Genomic DNA, 17,518 nt, shown 5'->3' with positions numbered 1-17,518 from the left:
ATTTGAAATAGCTTAAGTACTCAGGAATAGATCACAAAAGCCAAGAAAGCACCAAGGATCAGATGTTGCCTTTGATACACATGCACCTCCCACTAATGTCAGCCACAGATATATGCCTGTAAGGACAGAATGCAGCCCTAATTGTCTCTCTAATCTTGTCCTGCGTATGCATGTCTGAATGTGGTCCTGCTAATGAGCGAGTGATGCAAACAACTCCGTGGTTGTGGACTTCAGTGGAACCACAGTTTGGCCCAAAATGGGCATGGGCCCAACACTTATAAATTCACAAGCAGATCAGAGCTTAACAGGTGAACTTTGTAAGGTACATATCCATGTCTTGTACAGGCAAAATGCCATATTTTTGCATGTCACTATGCTGCTATGCTAGCAGCTTCACTAAATACAAAAATAAATGCTGCTCAGACAGACATTCCAATCTGCACAATCTATGGCTACATGCCCATTTTGTACCAAAGTCTGATCTTACTGACCACAAACACCAGAGTTTGGCTTTTTCTGTGGGCTCTTTTAATATTTTTCTACAGAAGGGATTTGCTGTGACACCAAAAAATACAAGCTGACTTAAATACTCAGTACGGTTCAGAACATTCCATCCTTAATTCTCCTTATTTTAGCTTTGTTTTGTCAACTCTATGGTTGCTGTATGGCAATTTCTGGAAGATAGATTTCAGCCTCTTTCTGGCTCTCCTTTTCCTTGAGGTTTAATAGTTTAGGGTTTTAAGAGTTTCTGATGTTTTTCTCATTTTCACTAGTCCTGGAAAAGTATTTTAAACACACCTTAGGCAAATATTTTGCTTTCATTCATATCTATAGCTGCTCTTTCACAGCTGCTCAAGTCCACCTTGAAAAAAAATATAGATATTAAATCATCTCCCATACAAACTCCAGTCTTGCAAGAACTAAGCATTAATAAAACTACTTTGGAGACAGGCTTAGCAAAATACTTCTATATAAAGTACCCTAGGGTAACATTTTAGCACATTTCATATTATTCTCAGAAGGTCAGTGATCTGTGCTAATCAGAACAGCTTGTGGGACTAACTCCCCAGCAAGGTGCAAACATGGCTCTGTTAGCACTATGTGGTGATATATAATAAATGTGTAGTATTTCCATACACTTCTGGAGATAAAGAGTATATCTAGAAAAGAGGGACATAAAGCAGTTACACCCATGTATACATTTGCAGTAGTAATTATAGTTGTAGTAATAGTAGTAGTAGTAATAATTATAGTTGACTATTGCCTTTTGCCCCATGATCCTAAAGTGCTGATACATACGTATAGTATCTGTGAAATGTAGCCATCTGGTACTGAACATGCTGCACAAGGACACAGGGTCAAATCCTCTCCCTTACAAAGAGAGCTTGAGGAATATATGCAGGTGGGTTGCTTTTTCTTTTTCCTTTAAAGCTTGCAGCCAAAAAGCTTTCCCTTCCTTCATTCCTGTCTTGTAAACTGCACAAGACTCAGTCAGTCTCAGCAGGACGAAGGCCGAGTCAACACTTTTAAAAATGTAATTCAGGGGAGCCTAATGACTTTAAAAAAAGCTGATGCTGAGGCCTTAAGCCATTTGCTCCAGGTTTGAAGGTCTGAGACTATTTCCTACCTGATACATTTAGAACTAGATTCTGGCTACCTCTAGGTTGGAGGACCTGATTAGACTTACTTAGGTTTTTGCAATCATATCACGCAGATCCGGATGACAGGCTTTTGAAAAAAAAAAAAACTGTGGCTAATCTACATTAACTTATCAGCACTATTGGAGCTGCACTGTTTCTATAACAGTCATGGGAGAAGTCCCTAAAACCTTTGATATAAGACAGATCCATTGACCCTCTTCACCAAAAACTTAAGGACCTGTATTTCATCAACTATTTAGTAGGCCTGTGCGAAGTGAAAAGTACTCGCTTTGGATTCGGCTGATTCAGAGGTACAGTGATTTGATTCGGTGATTCAAATCACTGTCCTGATTTGGTTTGGGCCGAATCTTTTCCAAATCAATTCAGATGCTTCCAGTTTGATTCGAAGCTTTTGACTGGTCTCCTGATTCGATTTGGATTTGAAGATTTGGCTGCTGAATCGGGCCAAATCTTCTCTGACTCGAATTGGCTACCAAAGCTCTGCACAGCCCTACTATTTAGTTGCCTGAATGGTAACAAAAAAGGAAACTATACTGTTAAAACAGGGCTGAATTATTTTTTACCTCCAAATTGGCAGATCTTGTTCATACATCCTCACTAACAGTAAAATATAGCTCTAGACTGAATTCATTAGCCAGATCTACAATAGCAATGGGAGAAGATGGCATTGTGCCCTAACAGAAGTTGAAGGTATTTAGTCTGAAGCAAGGCAGAAGGCTTGAATCAGAGAGGATGATCAGAGATGCATCTGAAGAGGTGAGCTCTTGCTCAAAGAAGCTTATGCATCTCTGTTTCTCAGTTAGTCTATAAGGTGCATCTTTGCCTTGCCTTCTGTCTCACGAGTTGTTCAGCTTCTTGCAGGGCTGTGTCCTAATTGATTGCAAAGCGATCATATTAAACTTAAGATGCTGTAGGTTGCACTATTAATTTGTCATTATTTCTGTCAATTTCAGTTAGACCAAGTAAGATGATACTTAGGTTTTCACCTGGAATAAAGGAGTATTTTGCTTGAAATCCCTTTCCTTCTAGTTCCTCATCTGAAGTAAACTTGATCCACATAAACCTCCCTGTTGATCTAATTAGTGCAGGACTTTTCAGACCACAATATCGATCGATGAGGGGGGAGAAACCAAAAGGTCCATCTCGAACCTCCAGGTGATCAAATCGACATTCAAACGAGGGTTCTATATAATAAGGTTCATCAAAGGTCAACTCAATTCTTTGGCGTGGAGCAGCTACAACACAAAAATGTCAGCACAACATTAATTGAAGATCTATAAAGCAGATACTGGGAAGTGAAATAATGAAGAGACAACCCCCCAAAGTAGCAAGGTAAAAACCAGAGGCACTTGGCACTTCTTAAAATAATATATTTTAAGCCTGCTGCAGTAACTTAGACATGCTCTATAAATCAGAGTGACACAACCATATGGAAGTCATTGTTTAATCAGGTTTTTAAATTATGGTTTTATTATTTTCTACTTTTCATTAAATATCACAATTCAAAAGACCAAAACATGAAAATTATAGTTAAAATTACTGTGCATCATAGAGCAGGGGGTAGCAGCCTACAGCCAGATCTGGGCCATGAAAAGGTTGCGTCAAGCCTGGGAAGGTCCAACCCAGTATGGGGTGGCATGGATCTGCACTGAAATGCCTGTTTCTTCCACAGCCCTCCCTTTTGATTTCTTGCATCTGTGCTTAACCCTGGCGCAGCAAAGGTAAGCACCAGTGGCTTGAGCTCTCCAGAGGGGTAGAGCTTGTCAATCCCAGACAGAGCACAGCACTGCATGCAAAAACCATTTTTATTCTAGGAGCATAAGCCTAGAAGTGGGGTCTTGGACCTCCAAGTCCTGTTCCCTCTGTCAGCAGGCAATCATCAACCCAAGAAATCCCCATATTCACCATTTCAAACCCACACAATCAGCTACAAGACAATACCCAAAACACTAAGAACAACCTATAATATGCCAGGTAGAAAAGCAGCAGAGACAAGGGCACTGACAATGAACTGCTACTGAAAGGATGGGGAAGTAGTTTGTTAGAAGACGCTCAGAAGTTGCTACAGAGGAAAACAACCCCCGCTCCCCATCTCTCCCATGGCTCCTGCCAATCTAAACTTGGGGAAAAATTCTTTCCTGACCCCAAGTTTGGCATTTGGTATGACTGTGAGCAGGGAATTCCTTTATCTAGGAATCTCTGGATTTTCAATAACATTATAAGTACTGCTTATTAACTGTAAAAATCAAATCAATACCTTAAACTAGTTGGGGATACCACAAACAAGTCAAGGAGGAGAAGTCCAAAAGCAGAGGAGAAGAGAGTCAAGGAGGGAGAAGACAAAGGAGGCAGGGGGAAGGAGACTGGGACTGACCCCGAGCCATTTCATGTTTTCTAGATAAAGTCTAATTTTTTTTTTTTTTAAAAATGGAATCCAAATTTCTTCATATGCATGCAGTTGAATATGCCTCTCAAAAGCCTCCTTATAATTGTAGGTACTATTTAAACTCTTTCAAAGATTCATCACACACCTATTGTGTGTGTATACATTTAGCATTCAAATATTCTAAGAAGTTTGATCCAAAGTCCACAGGAGTCGGACTCCCATGGACTGGATCAGGCCCTAAGGCCTAGTGTAGGTATGTGTCAATATACAGGTTTGGCCTTGGCACTCATTTTTATGAACTGGCTTTATGCAACTACTGTTCAGTGGTTTAATGTTCCTTGTTCTAGGAGTGTTTTATTGCATACAAATTGTTTAGACATAAAATTGTGGGTGCTGCATCCAGAAGTTTGAGTGCTTTCCTTGCCCAACCTAATGCCAGCTGAAGTGAATTGAAGCACGACTAGTACAGCCACAAGGGACTTTACTCACTGTAACAAAACAACATATATATTTTTAACAGTTTAACTTTGATCACATTCAACACCAAGAAATCAACACAATGAAAGAGAGAGTGCAATACCTTCTAAAATGTAGATACACTCCTGGTTTGGCGGATATATGTCAGGATAATTTGGGGAAGCAAAATGTCCTCCATTACTTGTCCTAACCCAGTTATCACATTGGGTGGGCGGAATGTGGTTTCCTCCAATATTTTGTCCACCTTAAAATAAAACAAAACACCAAGATTCTGACCCCAGTACAAAAAAGTGACTTTGCAAACAAGCAGCCATTGCTTTCTTTTCAGACACTGTTCTTGGTGTGATGCATCCTGAAAAGACCACTGTTTTGGAGTATCAGGTCTTCAGAGTGACAGTTTAAGGTGGGTAGTAGGGCTGTGAGAAATAGCACCATTTCATTTCGACTTCCGTTTCACTGTTTCAACAGGACAGCGTTTCATTTCGAGTTTCGTTTAGTTTCGAAAGCACTGTTCAATTTTGTTTTGTCGAAACTGTTTTGCTGTTTCAATGTTTCGTCCATAGACTATAATGGGGAAGCACAAAACTGCCTATAGCTTTGTCATTCCTTGCCTGATTCTGATGAAGCTTGCAGGGAGGGTAGCCTCTTTTGAGACCATCAAGCCTGCCAGGTTTCAAGGAGGTAGGTGCAGGGGTTTCTGGGAAACAGCACATCAAGCTTCTGACAAGCAAAACTTGTGACGTGACTGTGTGTGTTAAGGTGCAGCTGTTTTTCCATCCCTCCCCCAGAGCACTGGGATGGGAAGGGACCTCAGCGAAGGATCATAGTCACTGGCCAGCTACAGTCAATATGAGAGCAGTCCTTTTCCCCCCTTCCCCCTCCTTAGTTTCTGTTTAGCTGCAAGCAAGCCCAGCTTAGAACCTCGAAACATTTTGAGTGCCCTCATTAGTTTTGAGGCTGCTTCAAAGCCTTTCGTTTTGATTTTCCTATTTTGAGCTCGAAATGAGTTGAAACAGCATCAAAATGAAACACCCGTTGAAATTTTGCAGAGCCCCCGTGGGTTCCCCCAGGGAACCTGAATTAAAGATTACAATCTAATTGAGCCTGTGCAAGTTTCCCAGTCAGATAGGGACTGCTGCATTGAAAACCACATCACATTCGGAACTGGATGTAAGGTGGGTGCCTTACCATGGTGTGAGGAATATAGGAATTAACAACCATTCAAAATAATTATTATGTTATTCAGATGATAGGCAGAGTAATGCTAATTTCATATTGTTATTTGATCCAATCTCAAAGAAAAACTGTTAAAACATAAGATCAATAGGACAATGGAACAAGTTGCCTTGGGAAGTTGTGGAATCTATTTCAGCTGGAGGTTTTCAAGGAAGAGGCTGGATAGGCACCTGTCTGGGATGGTTTAGGAACAGCAAAGCCTGCATCCATACATATTAGGTGGATTGGTTGATCTTTGAGGTTCCTTGCAACCTAAGTCTAGCTTAAAAAATGGATGAAAATTTTGAAAAAGCAATGGGCTAAGTACATAAAAGAAGGAAAAGGAACAGAGCAAAATGTGGGAAGAAAGTTAAATAAAGAATGCATCTTTGGGCACTGCCAACTCTTAAGAATCCCAGTAATACTAAAAAAGGTGCAGTTTCAGGCCTACAGAGGTCCTGCATGGAGGAGGAAAATAAGAAATGTATGAATACAGAGAAAGGAATGTAAGGGTTTAATGAACAGCTGTGCTCTGGAAGGATGAGCAAAATGGGACACGGTCAGTAAGTGATGGGAAGGGAGGTGGCTCATGGAGGTGTACAGGGACTGGAGATAGGCCATGGAGTAAAAACGGTTGAGACTTCTTGCACTAGAATTTTTAGATTTTTTTTACAAGTTATTACTAAACATGGTAATATTCATTAACTAAATAACAATAATTAGTAGAAGGAATACTGTACTGTCCAGGGCCTCAATTAAGATCAAGGTCCCATTGTGTTAGACACTGTACCAACATTCAGAAAAAATTATCCCTGCCATGAGCTTATTTCAGATGACAAACGAGGGACCAGTCTGGATCAGGATGCCAGGAGCTATGCCGTACAGCAAGGGCCTTCCAGGCACACATTTCCCTACGTATGGAGAAAGAGAATGGGAATAGTGCCATCTCTGACATGCCAAACAACAGACATCCCTCTGTGGGGTCTGCAGGCTTGGAAGGAAGGAGGGCATAGGAAAATTGGTTTCTATTAAATCGTTCCTGGTCTCACACTCTTAATGTACACGTGCAGTTTACCTTACAGACTGGAGAATTATTCCTTGAGAGAAGTTTCATGGTGATAAAAGTTTTCTGGGAGTCTCTAGTGGCTTCTTCCAAGATGCAATAGAACCTCTAGGTGCTGAGCGTGTACAGTGACTTGTGCAGAAAATATTAAAGGAAATTTTGTCATCTACTTCTCTCCCCTTTTGAAACCATTTGCTGCCTTCCCCACCTCCTGAATGGAGATTAGCCCGTAAAATTTTGTAATAGAGACATATGAAACATGTGGAGAAGCATGCTGTCAGATACAGAAAACAAAGGATTCCGCGGGGGTTTGTTCCACCTAGAAGGGAGAAACCAATCTGGAGTGCAAAAAGATTTTGTTATGTTGCCATTTACATCTTTTCTTTAATCTGGTAGTTTTGTTAATTTGGATCAAAATAAGGGAAAAATAGGGGGAACAGTCCAGGGTAAATGTTAATAACTGAATTGCTGCCAGTGCAAGTAGAATATTTTAGCAGAACTGCTGTTATCTTGCTTAGCTTATTTTAAATGACAAAACTGTTACTTTTCTGTAAAAAAAAAGTCAACATGCCAGTTGGTATTGTACCTTGTGTCTTCTGTGCCACAGCAATCCCTTCCACAACGAGCATTGTTATTAACAACACTGGTGAAAGAAACAGAAGAGAAAATATCAGTAATACAACAAAAACCAGAGGCCCCTTTCTTGTAGTCCTCACTCAAGGCAAGCTCCTCACATGGCTCCAAAACAGAGCAGTAAAAATACTCAAGAATTAAAACTAAAATGATTTAAGTTCTTAAGAAGCTTAATGTTTATAAGCACTATTGGAATTAAAGTCCTGATGACTGGCATCCTCCACTGTTTCCTGAAGTACACAGTCCACCGCTAGGTGGACTGCTTACCTTTGCTGCCTTGCCAGTGTATTTCAGTACTTGAGCTAGAGATGAACTCTAACAAGAAGGTAATACAGCTTCCACATTTCAAACCTCATCTCTCTGTTGAGACGTTCAATAAGCACATTAATTTTAGTAGCAGATTGGCGAGTCCTCTAGGAATTGGAATAAGACCATCCAATTGTGCACTGGGTTTTACTATAGAATTGTACAGTTACAGTGGTTACAGTGGAATGATTTTAAATTTGTAATAGCGAGCATGTACATGCTTGCTCTCCTGGCTACTGTAATTTAGTTTAACATGTCCACTTATTTTTTCCCTCCAACCACTGTAATACCAGTGTATTGGGGATACATCTGTCACAGGACACTGAAGGAGGTGGTTATAACAGCAGTGACCCATTACCAAGCAAAAGGGCTTGACTTTTTTTTTTTTTTTTTTTTTTTTTTTTAACGGAAGCCCTATAAATTTGCAGATATTTCATAAAATTAATTAGCATCTTCCTCGCATGACATCATTATTTTCTCAAAACTAGAAAAGCCTTCGTATTGTTGGATTGCACCTTTATATAAAAAACTCCTGTGTTTCTACAATTACAAGACTGCAGTAGCTCACAAAAGGGAATTCAAAGTACAGGATATGCTGCACAATCTGGTCACTGAAGGGATTGTAAGAGCACTGTGGGACTACCCTGGGAGGACTTATTGCAATGATATAGCCACAAGGGCAGCAATTTCTGTCTAAACCAGCTCTGTAATGGTACAGAATAAGATGACGCAGGATCTAGCGGTGGAGAGCCTGTTTTGAGCAGGTGCAAGTGCTAGGATTCTGGCAACCACTGTGCCCCATTCCAAAGCACTCTTATATACCACTGAGTTGTCTTCCTAGCATGGCAGATGCTTGCAAATGTCAGCATTTTCTAAATATGACCTGCCTAATGAACATTTTTATATAGTCCTGATAACTGTTTTTGAGGATGATGAACCTTTGCAATTCACATTGTTCATCTGTGGGCTTCAACTTTTCCTGTGCATTGAGCTGCAACCTGAGCATTAACAGCACCCATGGAAAAAAAGATTGTTTTCACCACTTTTCACTGCATGCCTGACTGGGGTGAAGGCTCTGGTCCTCCACACAGTGTTACCTCTCAGAGGCTGGAGGATCAGGATGACTCAGGAGGAATATTCCCAAACGCATTCCAAATCCCAAGAATCTTAGCTAAAACAAAACATCTTTTAAAAAGTGTCTGGAGCAGAGGGGGAATCCTGCCTCTTTTCCAAAGCCAGATTATAATTCAGCCTGACAGGGCACAGCTTCACGGTTGTAGAGCAGGGATTTCAACTGGCATTCTCCATGTCAGCACTTGTAGGTTCAGGAGCTCTCCTCTTATTCCCCCTGCAGTGCTTTACAAGGCTGCCAGTTACAGCCTTTGAGCCCTTCTAAGCGGGCAGGATTGGGCTTGCATTGCCTGGCAGGCAAGCTATATAAGCATCCTAGTTTGTCTTCATAGCACCTTATTGTATGCTATGCCCCCTATAGCATCACTACAATGTTCCAGTTGTTTTCACAATATGCCTCTCTACTGTCCCTTTCCATTTCCTGACCACATTAACATAACTTCCATAAAGTTACCTGCTTTTCCACACAGACAGTTGTTTTCTATCCTACTAAGTTGGTTCGTTAACGTGCATGGCCTTTGTATTCCAAACTGACTTATGGATCTTTCAAACAAGGGTAACACTCCTAGAGGCATCTCTGCTTTCCCTGGGTTAATTGTCAGACAATAGATAAGACTCAGCAAGAGCCTTGAAATCCCCACATGTATAATAATTGCAGATTTTCATTAATGCTAATCTATAGCAAATATGATTTTCCCAACAGATGGTATCCCATCTGTTACAGAAGGTAAAAACCCCTTGATTATTACTAACTTGCCCTGGGCTTGGGAAGACCTCAGAGAGAAAAAAGGGTCCAGTGACTTTATAAATCTCCAGAGCCATGCTGTTCTACTAGTTAATCATTGCCAAAACAAGAGCATATATTGACATACAATCAATATCTTAATGTTTACAATTGTTGATGGAGTGACATTTACTGTTATGAATTCTTTTTTTTTTTTTTTTTTTAAAGATTGTGGGTCTTTTTTTAATCTCTTTAAACTTACAAAATTCAAGGATCTGTGTGCATATTCATAGAGTAACTAATCATAATGCATGTTTTGTTCCCATGGTTGATATAAAGAAAAAGTTCATTATGTTACCAGTTTTTCCCATAAGGAAGCTTTATCACTGCTGCAAAATTATCTTGCTTTTTCTCCATTCGCTGCTCCATTGGGAAATGGAGCAAGAACCTGAAGGTGGCTTTTATAGCTGAATTGAGTGCAGTTGCCCAATTCCACGTAAATAATATATCAATACATTATGCCACGGGTTTGCATCTTCCTTAAGAGCTGCAGCATGTCTGACCTCTGCTCCGTAACAATGAAGCACTCTCAAAGAAATCAAATTATACCAGCTTTCATACCTTTGTACTGCTTTCAATAGTACAAAATTGGAAAGATCTTAAACAGAATGGATCATTTATAATTATACAAATACAGAGATTGTTCATGCAGGTAACAATATTTTAGACAGCCAGTCACCTCCAAATGACAATATGTTCACCTTTTTTAGTAGAGATACCTACCAGGGCTGTCATCTTTTTAACGTATTTTCCCCTCCCAATTAAAAAAACCCCAACTCAGTAGGTGTCGATATTTATTCCAATATTACTGCTCACTAGCCTTTCAAATAGAGACAAAGCCATGCTATATTTCAGTAACAGTAGCCAGTGATTTCCCTTCTTGAAATGATGCAGCCACAGAAACAAACCTCCTAGAGGATTTTCAAAAATCTGATTGGCTTTTACTAAAATGCATGCTGATACTAAAAATAGTTGAGAGGTGTGCGCAGTATGTGTATAAATGCAACAGAACAGCCTGCAATTCCTACAGAACAGCACAGACAAATAGCAGATAAGCAGGCAATTACAGCAGATAAATGGTTTAGATATTTGTCTACTTTTACTGTAGGGCTATATTCCTCCTCCCATTCACTCCATCTCCCCCTCCCTTTCTTCTTTCTCATTTTCCACTTCTTTAGTCTTCTTCCCCTTTTTCTTTTTGTCGGTTGCTTATCAGTGGGCTAGCTCTCTAATGCTCTTCCAGGAGTCTTTGGAGATCCCATCTGAAGCAGCCCTGCTTCTAAATGTTGAAAAGAGATCCTTTTGCTGTTCCCTTTGCCCCTGGTAGCAGGGCAATAATAAGGGGATAAGGAGTTTCACATGAAAACACACCTGCAGCTGGGGAGGCTGTACTCTCAGCAGCAGTGATTCTCAGCTGGGGGTTCTGTAAGATCCGTTTATGGGTGCTGTGGGTTGTGATCCAATATTAGCACTGTTAGCTGTGCAAACACCTAAGCATGATTCAAAAGTATAACCCCAGAGATTTCAAAGAGGAATCCTTAGTCAAAAACATTCTTGCCTTTGCACACAGTCTGAAAATGTAGTACACAAATATGTCCTGAAGGCCTACTGTCTTCTGACATAATCTTGTTAGACCCGAGACATGGATCAGGAGATCTAGAGAAAAGTCAGGCTGCTTGAGGCAGTTAATCCTCCTTGAATATCCCAGTGTAACATTTAGGAGCACAGAGGTACCACTCAGAGGAGACAAAAGTGTCTACAAATACCACCTGAATGTGGATAGGGCATATGGGAGAATAAGACCATCCTAATCTATGTTAAATTTTTTTTAGCTAAAGGCCTGGCACAGCTCTTAGGGTTTGGGGTATTTTTGGTGGGAGGAAAGGTTGTGGGATATGTACTGGAGGAGGCCAAGTTGTGGGAAGCTCTCCACAGGACCCTGCAGACTTGGTCAGTAAGATTCATGAAGCAACTGGAACAATAGCCCTGGGTGCCCATGGACCCCCAGAAACAAACCAAAAGAAGCTCCCAGTCAGCTGTGGGCTGGCTGCACCATCACCACACGCACCCAGAAGTGGTTGCTTCCCCAGGGGCCAGCCTACCCTGTTATATCTCTGTGCTGCATGTTTTGGAAAACCCAGATGGAGCTGCAGGAAACCAGCTGCCTCAAAGTCACTGCGCCAGCCAAAGGTAAAAACTAGGGATTAATCCAATCTTTGTGCATCTTAGTTCTATGATTGTGGAGGTTGCATGTTCTACACTAACTTTCACATCTCCACTCCTCATTCAAGGGGAGATCAAGCTTAAGAGAGAATCTGTGAGTTTCTGCCTCATAAAAAAAAAAAAGAAAAGAAACAAAATACCTTCCCCTCTCCATATTTGCATACAACAATTCAGCTGACAATATTCAGCTTTAATATTCTTCAGGTTTGAAAGTACCACATATTATACTCCAAGCCATTACTGCTACTCAGTGGGTACATCTACACATGCCGCTATGGTGACATCGTTACAGCGCTGTGATTTAGTACAGGCAGTCCTCTACTTACAACGTTTCGCGCTTACGACCTTTATAAATTGACACCCTGTTTCAACTTTATGATGTCTGTTTCAACTTACAACGCTTGATCTGATGCGATGCCATGCCAGCAAACAAGTTTGCTGTGTTGCTCATCTCCCTGGAGAACATCTGTCCAAACTTCCTTGGACACTTTCTTTAAGAAGGCAGGCACGACTCCAGAAAAACTTGCAGCCAAGACTCCTGAGAAGACTCCAGCCAAGAATCTTTCAAAAAGTCCAACCAAGAACCCTTCAAAAAGTCCAGCAAAATCACCTCAAAGAAGTCCTTCCAAATCAATATGATTGCTATTTACGATATAAATATATTAATGTAGCTATATTACTCATCTATAATTGATCAAGTACAAAATTCTGGGGTATTTTTGGTGAAAATGGGGTATCAGACTTTGGTTTGGGAACCAATCCCCCATTTATAACATTGTTTCTTATGAGAAAATTGGTTCCGAGTTACGTTTCAACTTAAGACACGGTTTTCAGGAACCAATTGTGTCATAAGTTGACTGCCTGTACTTCGCTTTGGGAGTACTAAATCATGGCACCGTAGCGGCCCATACTGTGCCGTGCATGCTGTGCGTGGTTATTTTTAGCAGTTACTTTGCCATAGCAGCGCACTATAACAGGGGAGCATGATGTACAGTGAAGTAGCTGCTGGTCACATGTAAACCCCTGCAGATGCTACATCACTGTAGCGTGCTGTTATGGCAACATAGCATCACATGTAGATGTGCCCTGTTAGCAGGCCTATGTTGTGTTTTCAAAATATATCATCTGAAATTCAATGAAATGTGCATTATTTGGGGGAATTAAATGGTTTAGTTGCTGGCATTTCACAACTGTTCTAGAATTTTTTTTTAAATGGAAAAATATAAAATACCATTAATGTACTGAGAGTTGTAATTGCAAGTAACTGGCTTCAATATGGGGAAAAAAGCCCCTTGTCTTATATTCGCCTACAAAGCAGAGGGGGGAGCAGGTGGTCGCTGCAGCCGTGACACTTGCCCTTAACCTAGGTCGGGGCCAAAGCTGGACCCACAGCAGCTTCCTGCCCCCCTGCAGCTTCTGCCCTCCCCACCCACCTCTTCCCTCTTACTATCAGGCACTTGGCTGGTTGGCCAGGCAGGGGAAGGAATTTCCATGTGCTCCAGCTCAGACTGGGCTCTCTCTCAGGCTCAGAGCACACGGATGCTTTACTCTGCTCGGCCCATCAGCAGTGCTCACACTGCTGCATAGCCAGGCAAGGGCTGGGTTTCCATGTGCTGTGATTCTGGACAGAGCAGCCTGAGCAGGGTCTAACAGTCAAGGGGGAGTGGGTGAAGAGGCAGAGAGTGGGGGAAGTGTGGGGAGGAACAGAAGCTGTGTGGGAGCTGGGGGTGGAAGTGCAGGCAGGAAGGCTGCAAGGGGAAGGAGTGGGCAGGGCAGAGGTCAAGGGAGCCACTAGACTGCCCCCCACCCCTGTCACTGCTTTCCCTGCAGTAGCAGTGGGGGTGGGGGGAGAGATTCAAGACAACCCTGAAATACAGTAAAAACATCATGAATCCGGCATTCTCAGAAATCTGGCGTGGCTGCTGCTCCACCCCCCCCCCCCCACAGTGCTCCCCAGATGCAGAGGAGAAAGCTTGCATGTAGTGGCTGCTGCTGCCATTAACCACCCCGTACCACACGTGGCTGCCCCAGGACCACCTGCTGCTACCCCACCCTGCTTGGATTTAAAAAATCCGGCATTTTCAGATATCCGGCAGGTGCTTGGTCCCCAGCGTGCTCTGGATCATGAGGTTATACCGGAAAATTGTAACATTTTTATATTTTCCATATATAAAACCTAATTGTTGGAGGGTTAGTCTTATATTTGAGTAAATGCAGCAGCATGGAAAAAATTCTTTCTACTTTTTGACGAAATACTTGGTCACTTAGACACTCATGTACATGCTGGTCAGGATCCTGTGGATAAGATGCCAAGCACATCTCAATTCACTCTCATCTTGATAGAAGTACCAGGTACACAAATGCACACAATAATTGGCAACATACAGGTCATGAATGGGAAAGAACCCTGTCAGGTACAAACTCTAGTTCTCCTCGGGAATGAATGCTTTTTGCATCTACTGTACTTAACTTTAGCTACTAACTTGTATTGTGAAACCTCATGTTAATCATAACACACTAATAGTACAATCAGAGTACACGTACCAATTGATTTGTTGTATATATTCATGTTAATTTCAGCTGTGATAGTACTGGCCTATCTATAACTTGAGTTTGGGGTCTCAGAGTAGTCCACAGAGAGCCAAAGTCCGGGTTGGGGTCAACTAGGGTGCTAGGCCTATACAAATTACACAGTAAAGACTAGTCCTGGCAATCTAAACAGACAAGATAAAAAGTGAGGAAGGGACAAGAGGTGCTTTGGTGGTAAAGGCTGGTGATGGTAATCTCTCTTCCTTTCAGGAAATGTGGCCAGTGCATAAGTTTCCAGGGTCAAGCTGTGGATAGCTCATAAAAGAAATGATTTGGAAAGTCCAGGACAGTGAGTTCCACTGTTGTTGGTTGCTGTCGTTTAGTGATACGTGTTAGTAGTGCAAAGGAACATCAGTCTGCAACTGTGGCTGCTTTGTCAGGCACCTAACTGTACTAGCCAGCAGGAAGACAGCAGCTTACGAGCTCCTCTTTTGATTATACAGACTTCTGTGGTACACAGGATTTGAATTTCTCCCAATTCTTTGTGACCACCTCATCAGCATGTTTCAGATGGCTGAATGAGAAGGAGGCAGAAGGCAAGCAGGATGGATGTCTGGCTAGAATTTACCCAATGGATGCTATTTTTCTAACAGATGCATCTCTCTATGACAGGCAAATGAATGATGGAATGCAGTAGCAGTAGTTTAGCAAGTGTGGATTAGGGGAAGGCAAGTTTAGCTGGTTCATCAACAAGTCCTGTCCAGAATGTGCTAATTGGGTTGTCAACCACTTTTAAAATTTTGCTGTACAAGAGCTCTGCAACAGAAGTGTGCTTCATCAGCTATAGCACCTTTCCAGCACCACATCTCTGCTGGAATGTAAAGTGCCAACAGGATATTTGAATATATTCAGACACAGTCATGTTGTGAATCGTTGCTTCCAGTACGACTCCTTTCTACGAATGTCAAACAGGCAAGCTGAAGACCAGTTTTCCGTGGTTGAAGCAGGCTAGCTGGTTTCAAGGAGTAAACATAGTTCTCCCTCACTCCTTTGCTTAAGGCCAGTGGCAGATCACTCCATGACTGAATAGGCAGACTGATCCACATTTGAGAGTCACTTCCAGGTTTTCTCAAGAGGGTCGGCAAAAATTTCTGACTCCCTTTTCTCTAGGAAAAAACTGGCAGTTTCAGTTGATCTAGGTCCCATTTGCTCTTAATCCACCCCTGGGTACATCTAGAAGCAGAGCTGCACAGCTTCTGCAGGGGAAGAAAAAAAGAAAAACGTTCTGCTTCCAAGCAGGGGCTTTCCCTCCGACATGCACGTTTGTTTACTGGCTCTTCAAGATGCCTGCGGCAAGAGGCTGCAGAGAAGGCTGCATCCACACGAAGGGGATGTGAGGGGTGCCTAGAAACTCCTTGTTAAAATTATGCCATGGAATTAAAAGAAAGATGGGGGTGGTTTCTCTGCCATTGACAGAACTGATCTGCTCTCTTTTGCTTATATTGCCTGTACATCTCTGCCAGAGTTGACTTTATTGCTGGTTCCCTCATAATAAAACACTTCTGAAGAGCAGCATTTTGAATTTCAGAATAGAGCAGACTGTAACAAATTTTAAAGACATTTCTGACCCCTTCTGTTCATTTGTTGAAACTGTTTCTTTACTCTCAACATACCCAGCATGTTTTTAAGGAAAAAGACATTTCCCACAAAGTCTGTCTGAATATATTTGTTTGTTAAACATTCCTGCCTCTTACCTTGTTTATGAGAACAATTACGTCAAAACAGTAAAATGATTTCTTTTCCTAGTCCCCTACTTTTCCACCCCGTACCTCCCCTGGTTCTTGGGCCATGCAGGGAATTTTTCTGATAAGCAATTTTAAAAGCATTGACAGCCCCTCCCTGCCATTTATCAGAGCAGAGATGCTTAATACAGGTCCCACTAAGAAACATCAGATAGAGGGAGGCAAAGAGTGGTCAAATAAATGAGGAACATTTTCACTGGGGAGCAGGGGAAGGGGATGGTGCAGGAAATCAGTTGCTGTTTTCTGTTGAAATTTTTCAACCAGGTGAAATGATGCTATTGGAGGGGGGTTCCCGATCTGGGAATGCAAGTAGCTGTTGATCATCTCCCAGCATGTGAGCAGCCTAATAGGTACTTAAAGAGAGAGAAGCAAACTGGTGTAACCAGTCTGCTTCAGGGGAGCAACAAGCTCTGATCATCACAAGATCTAAGACACCAGGAATACAAATGCATAACAGCATGTTTTGGTCCAAGACCACCAAATCCCTTCACTGCACTTGTAGCTTTCCTAAATGGGATAATTTTGTAAATGAAATGTTTGGGACCATCTGCAATTTCAGGCACAATTACACAGTTTGCAATAAAAACTGCTCCCAACACCAGACTACTCATCACTGACTTGAACTGTGCATTTGTGCTTTGTGCTAGGTCTATTTACAGATAGATAAAAGCTGTAAAGATGCATTTTTTGTTTTTAAATCTTCCTATTAAGTCTCTCCCCACAAAATAAATTTGGGGGAAGAAAGATCAAGTAAATTGTAACTTTTTCATTATGATTATGCATTTCCCTAGTTCCTTTAGTCTTAATGCTATGTCATTCTCTGCTCTCATTTCAATTGTGCAAATGAATGTTCAGTATTGAAGTGTGTTTATACTAGTTTTCCCATACAATTTTTAAGTGCCAATGTCACATATCCTGTTTTAGGAAAATTAGGAATTTACAACCCTTTTTTTTTCTTTTAAAGTTGAACTGCTTGGAATGCAACACACGTTTACATTTTCTATGTCCATAACTATGTTAACAAAATGCACTCTGCCAAGCACAAGATGGCACAGAATAGAGGTGGCCAACCTGTGGCATAAGTGCCACAAGTGGCAATGGGCAGCCTGTGTGTGGGGCATCTGGCAGACGGGTGGGAACAGAAAGCACAGTGGCAGAAAGGGCAGCGAGCAGAAAGTGGAGCAGCAGATCAGGCAGGGAAAACAGGGTAGGAAGCAGAGCGGCATCTTGGTCAGAGAGAGGAAAGTTGAGCAGCAGATTAGGCAAGGAAAAGGGATTGGAGTGGCACTTGGGAGGGGTGAGGGGCTA

At 41.8% G+C, this 17,518-nt stretch overlaps 1 protein-coding gene across 1 annotated transcript in view; it reads right to left on the bottom strand.

Moving 5' to 3' along the window:
* NETO2 (neuropilin and tolloid like 2) overlaps window positions 1-17,518 on the bottom strand; it is a 53,117-nt gene that overhangs the window by 33,083 nt on the left and 2,516 nt on the right. The window contains exons 2-4 of the mRNA XM_006034339.3: window positions 7,389-7,445; window positions 4,628-4,768; window positions 2,648-2,896 (exon numbers count right to left, since the gene is read on the bottom strand). Of these exons, the coding sequence (XP_006034401.1) occupies window positions 2,648-2,896; window positions 4,628-4,768; window positions 7,389-7,445 (447 nt within the window). The remainder of the gene's footprint in view (window positions 1-2,647; window positions 2,897-4,627; window positions 4,769-7,388; window positions 7,446-17,518) is intronic.

This window comes from Alligator sinensis, unplaced genomic scaffold, assembly GCF_000455745.1.
Source record: "Alligator sinensis unplaced genomic scaffold, ASM45574v1 scaffold827_1, whole genome shotgun sequence".
NCBI lineage: Eukaryota > Metazoa > Chordata > Crocodylia > Alligatoridae > Alligator > Alligator sinensis.
The sequence above is the reverse complement of the archived record's forward strand: the minus strand, read 5'-3'. Positions and strand labels throughout refer to the sequence as shown.